We start from the raw sequence: 7,500 nt of genomic DNA on the forward strand, positions 1-7,500 counted from the left end.
TCCTGTTTTTAACATTACTTTCCAAAGCTTCATCGGTTCGTACCAACCCTGAAAAGGTACATTTTCTGCCAATGTGAGATATCTGTATCAGATATCGCGATGCGCTGAACTTATGCGCGATAACAATAGTACACACCGTTACTAAGAGCGTTCCCGACAAAGCTTTCTAGGTAAAGGTCATACTGAAACCCTTTCATACTTGATTTTCCAATGGCTGCTAAAAGTTCATTATTTTATGAGCTCGTTAATTGCTTTTATAAAAGGGGTTTTCACTCTGAGACCTTAAAAATTATGACCCTTTCATATACCTATAGTTGTTACAGCGCCTTTCAGAAACATCCCAACTCTAAGTTCAACTTTCGATCAGTGGTTATTTCTATCTTACTCTTACGTCTTATTCAATAATTCCAAAAGATCAACTAATTGTGGGTAACAAGTACTTTTAAGTTCTTTAATTGTAATATGATGTTGTTGTCATACGTCAGTATAAATAACTGAATTACCATTCTAGTTGTCCTTAGCTTCAAGTGACCCTCCAGAAAACCTTTTAAGGTGAGTCACTGTTTCTGTATTGCACCAATAAAACTGCTGATAATTTCTTGCGTCATCGGCTCGCGCATTAGCTCCCCTGCAAACTTAATTTGTCAATTTAAGGAATGGCTATTTTCTCCTGAACGAGTGCGGTGGCCCCCACATTATATATATGTTATTCACCGGCCGGGAGGTCCGTATTGGGAAAAACTGCGCCCGAGGTCTTGAGTTCGGCCCGAGGCCGCAGGCCGAGGGCCGTACTCGAGACAGAGGGCACAGTTTTTTCCAATACGGACCGACCAAGGCCGGTGAATAACATTTTTATTTATGTCTAAATTTTATTTTTAGAAGGTAGGAGAAATTATTAAGAAAAACTGGAAAAGTCGTGTTTTTATTTTACACATTGTTGGGTAATAAAATTCGCTTTCACTGTGATAGCTTTCGTCAGAATCCATTGTTTTTTATGAGAAAGTTGAACAATAACACTGCTCTATTGCACTTTGCGCACTTTGCGCTTAGCGTAGTTGGTTACCATGACCGTGGTCACGAGATAGGAAAATACTACCCGCTCCCGGAACCAATCATATTGCAGGATTCTCAGGATACCGCCCGCTCACGATCAAAGAAATAAATAATGTTACATATTTTTGCTGAGAACAGTATCTTCATAGAGTAGTAAAAAATATCAGCAAAAAACAATGCCTAGTTTTTTGAAAATTTCATAAAACTGAACGGAAGGAGCCATTACGGGTCGCACAGCCAACAATCAAGTTAAATCTATTTTGGAGTGTTAAGTACTCACAAAGGCATTCAAATACATTTGTCAGGTTCCTATGTGAATTTACCATAGAATGACACCAGGCTTTGCATTATATCAGGGATTGCATTTATAAAATCGAGCTAAATTTGTCCTGCATTTGGGAATGCACGGCAATTGTCAAAGCGGCTTTTATAGCTGTATTCGTCAGTGCCGTACCAGAACGATACGAGCGGGGTGAACCCCCTTATTACTCTTTTATTATAAATAGCGCGATTTTCAATTGAATCTGATTGCTTCAAAGTTCTCGCGCCACTTTTTCAACCAATGTGCTCGTGCACATTTTCTTGGGCTTTGTGTCGGCTACGTGTAATTACTTTGAGCTTTGATTGGTTTACTGGATTGTCTCCGTCCTTTTGATTGGCCAAAGTAATTACTTTGGTTTTGGTTTACAACACGCATTTGAAAATCGCTCTACTGGTGGAACAAAAGGGAGTTAAAAAACGGACTCCTCGACCCTATGACCAGAAATTAACACACAAAGAGTGCATACCCAGTGGGGTATTGAGACAGACGCAGTTCAGATCCCTCCAGTAACTCCTTACAGCAGCCATGGTCGTAAACAAGTGAGTACGCATTTCAAACGATTTCTCTGGTGGTGGACAAACAGTGTGATAGGCAGGAATAGAAGTTCTGGTGTCCAATAATTTCACACCCTTGCTTAAAAATATCTTCGCCTACAAAACAAGAAGACATTAAAGTGCTACAATGACAAAGGAATCAATTCTTCTTTTTCTTTGTATTTGAAATCTATGTTTACTTAACTAAACACTAAGGTCGTATTCTACTGAGATCAACCGTTTCAATCGCAACCGGTTTAGGTTTCCCAATAGAACACCTTTTCAATCGTTTTCTTTTGAAACGCTGCAATTCCTGAGAATAGTCATTACCAGACCTCTCCGCGTTGACAAGTTGAAGGAAACAACATGGCTGGAGCCTGCGTAAACGACAGCAGTCGCTGCCCATGACTTCCCAAACTAGTTTGACCACCCAAACCAACCAAGCCAACAGAAAGCAGTTTTTTTCCCAATAGGACACGAAAAAACCCAACCAATCTAAGACCGTTGTTTCCAATAGAAAACGGCCCAAGAGACCCAAGTTTGAAACCTTGATTTCAAAAAGACACCAGTTTATTTTAACTGGAATTTTTCTATTTGATGGTCTGCCATTACTAATTTTAAAATCTTGAGAGAGCTGGATCGAGGATAGGCTATCTGGTTTAAGAATGCAATGCGTGTGTACGCGACGCATTTGAGCTTTCAGACACTTTTCAGACTCTTTTTAGAAGCTAGCGCGTACATGACATCACTTCTTCCTGGATCCAAAACATTTGAGGTCCAATTGGTCATTAATTTTCTGAACGTGAGTAAAGGCGCACCGTGCAATCCAAACTTACAGTCAAAGTAAAGAGCCTTTAGATAAAAAATTTCACCAGTCGAGTGAGAAGCAAACAAACTCTCGAAGTCTGAAGGAAAAAAAATAGGTGATTTTTTTTATCACAGTTGCACTATACGTCATGCGTCGTTAGCATTAAGTTATGGGAAGGTCACTCCAGGGCCCGGTTGTTGAAAACCCGATTAACGCTAATCCAAGATTAAAAATTAAACAAGGAGATTATGTCTCTACTCCCAAATGCTGTTCAACGCTGATATTCGGCAAACCTTTACATTGGAGGAAGTCAATATTGAAAAACAAAAAAAGGCAAAGGAAACTTTCACCAAAAAATGGAAAACATGAAACAAAGTTCACGCTAACCCTGGATTAAGTTAATCGGTTTTTGAACAATCGGGCCCAGACGAGCAAGAGGGAGTTTACGATCTACGACGCGACGGCAACGAAAACGTTACACATTATGCATATTTAATGGGCAAAAACAATAGCTTTAAACGCTCTGCACGTGAATTTTTCATTTTTGTACATTTCTTTTACGTTTTCTGCAAATCTACAACGTGAAATTACCAATTCTCAAGTTTTTCAGAGAACCTGAACACAAGGCATCAAATTTGAATTGTCTGTCGTAGCTTCAACACCGCTCCTCCTCATTCAGTTCCTGGAAAGTTACACTGGTTTTTTAGACGTTAGACAAGCCGACATAATGATGGAAAAGATTAATTAACCTGAAGTTGCAATTTTAAATGACGTTTTCGTTAACATCGCGTCGCAGATCTTAAACTCTGTAAGCTCGCTGGAGAAGACACGGTGGTGCCAAAAGAGAAAGCAGGAAGGGTGGGAGGGTAGGGCGACTCCAACCAAAGTTCGTCAAACTGACAACCTTAAATAAATAAACGCACACTAATATCACATGCCCGAAGTCTAATGAATATCAATGAGATATAAATAGAGGAATGAAACATCATTATGTCAAACAGAATTTCATTAGCAAAACAAATATGTCAAGCACACATAAAGCACTATCGCCCACCTTGTTAAGACGAAAACTCCCATGCTGCATATTAATTCTGCGGCGTACACACGCATTGCATTCTTAAACTAGTGAGCCTTTGACGTCATTTTCTCCTTGATCCAGCTTTCTCAAGAACTTAAAGTAAGTAATGGCGGACCATTAAATAGGAAAATGCCAGTTGAAATAAACATGTGTCTTTTTGAACTCAAAGCTTAAGACTGTGGTCACTTAGTGTTTAGTTACTATAGTTTTGAAATCCAAAGAAGGATAACAATTGATTTTTTTGGTCACAGGGGCACTTTAAGTTCACCGGTTTACTTACGTCTCTGAGAATATGTGGAAGTGGAAGTAGTGGTGTGACCAAACCTATGTGAGCCAAGTTGGTGAGGAGGTTTGATGGGCCTGATTTAAATCTCCTACAAAAAAAAAAAATTATTGGAATTATCCATACCACATTGGAAAGAATTTTCAACACAAAGACTTCAAATCCAAAGCTTAAATGGACTATTGCACAAGTTATGATTTAGGCAATACACGCGACAATTGTCGACAACGATGAATCACGCATGCTTCAAAATGTGTCACACTGACAGGTCAAATTAATGCCTACTAATCGAACACGCAATTCACACGAAAACCCTGAGTTTTACGTGTTTACCATTATTTTTCCTCTTTGAACAGGCAGATCTTTGGCTTCTCTTTTATTGCTCCTTCCCTTCGCCTTCTTCTTTGCAAAAAAAAAAAAAGAAGAAGAACAAGCAACAACACCTCCTCATCTCCAGGTGTCCGCCATTTTGGGTTTGAAATTTTGGCGCCAAAACAATTTGTTCCCTGTGCCTGCGTATGTCACCTTGTGTTTATGCTTATCGCAGATGTAAACAACCTAGTGCTTACGCTTGTGTCGTACATGTAAACCAGCCTTAACTATGTACTTAGTCTTTCTCGTGCTAATATGGTTTTTATTTACTGGAAACTAATTTCCATAACAAAAAGCTTGGACTTGGGCTTATTTAACAAAAAAAGGGGGTGGGGGCTCAAATGTAAGCAACTGTTGAACTGAAATGGTAATGCTCCTCAAGTCCCTTTTATTTTGTGAAATGTTGGGTACTACAGTTTTTTCTTGCATTTATATTTGCATCTGAATATGCCGCGCCACTGTCAAGCAAAAAAATGGTGAAAGTGAGACACGCTTGCAGAAGTGAAGCCAGTGAAAAAGAGCCCAGACTTACCCACATTCAAAGACCCTTCCTTTAAGCGGTTGTGGAAGATCACCAAGCAGGACGTTCCTATTTGCAGGATCACTTGCATATTCATCAAAGCCTTCAATCTTCAGAAAAAGATATAACAGCTATGTAAGCAGTGAAAAAAGGGATATATAACAGTCAAAACAAGATTCCTTAAGTTTGCGTCTTAAGAACTTTTTTTATATGGCGCCACAATGATGGGAGCCCTAGGTGAGAGCTATCCCCACTTAATTAAAGAGTGAGAACGACTCCACAATTTCTCCAAAACCTCAGTCAATAATTGTTCGAATTACGCTCTATTTCTCAAAAACGTCTAAAGAAAAAAAAAAAAAAAAAAAGCCTATTGGAGAAATAAAACATTAATAGAAGGTGTTAAATGAGTGAGACAAATTTAACGTGGCTATCACCTCAACAAACTTTTCTACTTTATTTCTTGTATGAAATGGTCCCAAATGCGTTTTTAGAACCTTTTTATTGAAATTTCAAAAGGGTCCCTTTGCCATCTCATTTCAATTCTTGTTAAGACTTTGGTGATTCTTCGCCATATTCGCCACTTTCGCCAAATTTACCAAAATTGCCTGTCTGAAAGGGGCCCTTGGTCACCTCATTGGAACATTCATCAAACTTTGGCGATTCTGTGCCATATTTGCCATTTTCGCCAACGTGTGTATTTCTGGACAATAGTTCTTGGAACTATGTGATGTATTTGGGATTATTTCGGAGAATACATTAAGTGGAACGTTAACGTTTGTTGAAGTGATTGGCACTTTACAGAAATTTCACAAAATTTTACTTGTGACCAAAAAACAAAACAAAACAAAACAAGGTCATTTGAAGCTGGCAAAAAGATGAGCCGAACCAAGGGGAAATTGACTTTGCTTGCATATTTGTAGCTTCACCACTCAATTTCTCACTCAAAAACGGTACTGCCAGGTACACAGGCTGTCGGACATCATAAATTACACCTTAAATTTTCAAAGAAATCTGTGCACTTCTCCTGGAGCCATACGCATCCTCTGCTTACCTCTCCGGCAATATCTATTGACCTGCAGAGAATTGTCACAGGCATCACTTGTAAGACATCAGAGAAACGAAACCAGCCAAGAAGAGGTGTACCATCTTCATTGCAAACTTTTGCTAAAGGCTTTAAGAACTTAATCCAGTTATCACTGTGATCTAAGCTTTCTTCCATGCCACTGTACATTTCACTTTCAAAATCTTCATTTGATGTCTCCTGCTGACATATATCACCATATACCAGCACCCATAACAGCTCGTGTATGGCTTGCGCTCTGTAAAATCTTGGAAGTAAGGAGTATTTATGGACTGGAGCCTGAAAACAATCAAAAATTGTAGAATTTTAGTCACAGATGAGCATAGAGTAGTTTTCAACAGAGTGTTTTAAAAGAATACCAAAGTAATCATTTCCACCAATCACAGCAGGTCCAAACAGCACAATGAACCAATCCAAATTTATAGCAATTCCATGTAACTTCCTCAAAGGGAGGGAAAAATCGCGTGTGCAAGTCGCGATTGGTTTTGGTTTTCCTTCTCATTGGTTGATAAACGGGCGCTAGAGTTTTACACCAATCAATGAGCCTAGAAATTGCAATTGTTTAATTACTCTTGACAGTCATTTGAAAACTTCTCTAAAAAACAAAACATTTGCATGTACAAATACAGGAAACCCTGAACGTTGAGTGGAATGATGCATCAGACACAGTACATGCATTTACGGTCTACTCCGAATTACAAAAAGGGCAGTTGGCAAAGACATAACCATCTGACAGGAAAAGTAAGATGAAATCACTGGCCTTTCGACATTAAAGGGCACTGTCATGTGCTAAATTTGCTGTTTTTAACTCAGCACTGGGTAAAAACTTAAAGTAGTACTTAAGCTCACACGTATGACATTCCTGACAACCCACTGACAAGATATGAAATATATTTATGGCACAAAGTGCTATTCGTGGTTAATTTTTTGCAGACTTTCTGAAGACACCGTCTCCAAGTTGCAATCCATTTGCATCCTCTCCATCCTTGGCTGCAAGCAGCAAAGAAAAGCTTCAATGCTTCTTGGCAACAAAACCACTGCATTATTTTTTGGTCTGCATTGATGCAAAGGCGTCTTTAAGTGTTTTAAGTTTTAGTAAAATAGAGTGACAATGCCCTTTTAAGAACCTTTGCAATTTATCATTCCTATGCCTTGCTACATTTGTTATTCTTGCTGCATTTACTACTTTTGTTAACATTTTAAATTTTTTTTTTGATTGGCGATGTACAATTCGTTTAATTACAAATTAACGAATTTTGCCAGCAATGTCTTGTGCACATTTTTTGCTAAAATTGCTATCGAGATTTGCCAGCAAATCCGTGACCTAAGTGGATGAATGCTGAAAATTCTCATTCAAGAATTCAGTTTAAGAATGCAAGCAGAAAGGATGTTCTCAAGACATAATGCTATCCTTACTTGGAAAACAACTTTGTTGCCTTAAAAGGTCTTT

General features: G+C 38.6%; 1 protein-coding gene across 4 annotated transcripts in view; it reads right to left on the reverse strand.

The window, feature by feature from the left end:
* The window catches only part of LOC138033183 (general transcription factor 3C polypeptide 1-like), a 102,734-nt gene that overhangs the window by 35,852 nt on the left and 59,382 nt on the right, over window positions 1–7,500 (reverse strand). For all 4 annotated transcript variants that reach the window (XM_068880949.1, XM_068880948.1, XM_068880947.1 and 1 more), the window contains 5 exons: window positions 6,021–6,329; window positions 4,982–5,079; window positions 4,075–4,168; window positions 1,842–2,025; window positions 1–48 (listed from right to left, as the gene is read on the reverse strand). The exon at window positions 1–48 is cut by the window's left edge and continues 166 nt beyond it. In XM_068880949.1, the coding sequence (XP_068737050.1) occupies window positions 1–48; window positions 1,842–2,025; window positions 4,075–4,168; window positions 4,982–5,079; window positions 6,021–6,329 (733 nt within the window). The remainder of the gene's footprint in view (window positions 49–1,841; window positions 2,026–4,074; window positions 4,169–4,981; window positions 5,080–6,020; window positions 6,330–7,500) is intronic.

This window comes from Montipora capricornis, chromosome 14 (genome assembly GCF_036669925.1).
Source record: "Montipora capricornis isolate CH-2021 chromosome 14, ASM3666992v2, whole genome shotgun sequence".
NCBI classification, from domain to species: domain Eukaryota; kingdom Metazoa; phylum Cnidaria; class Anthozoa; order Scleractinia; family Acroporidae; genus Montipora; species Montipora capricornis.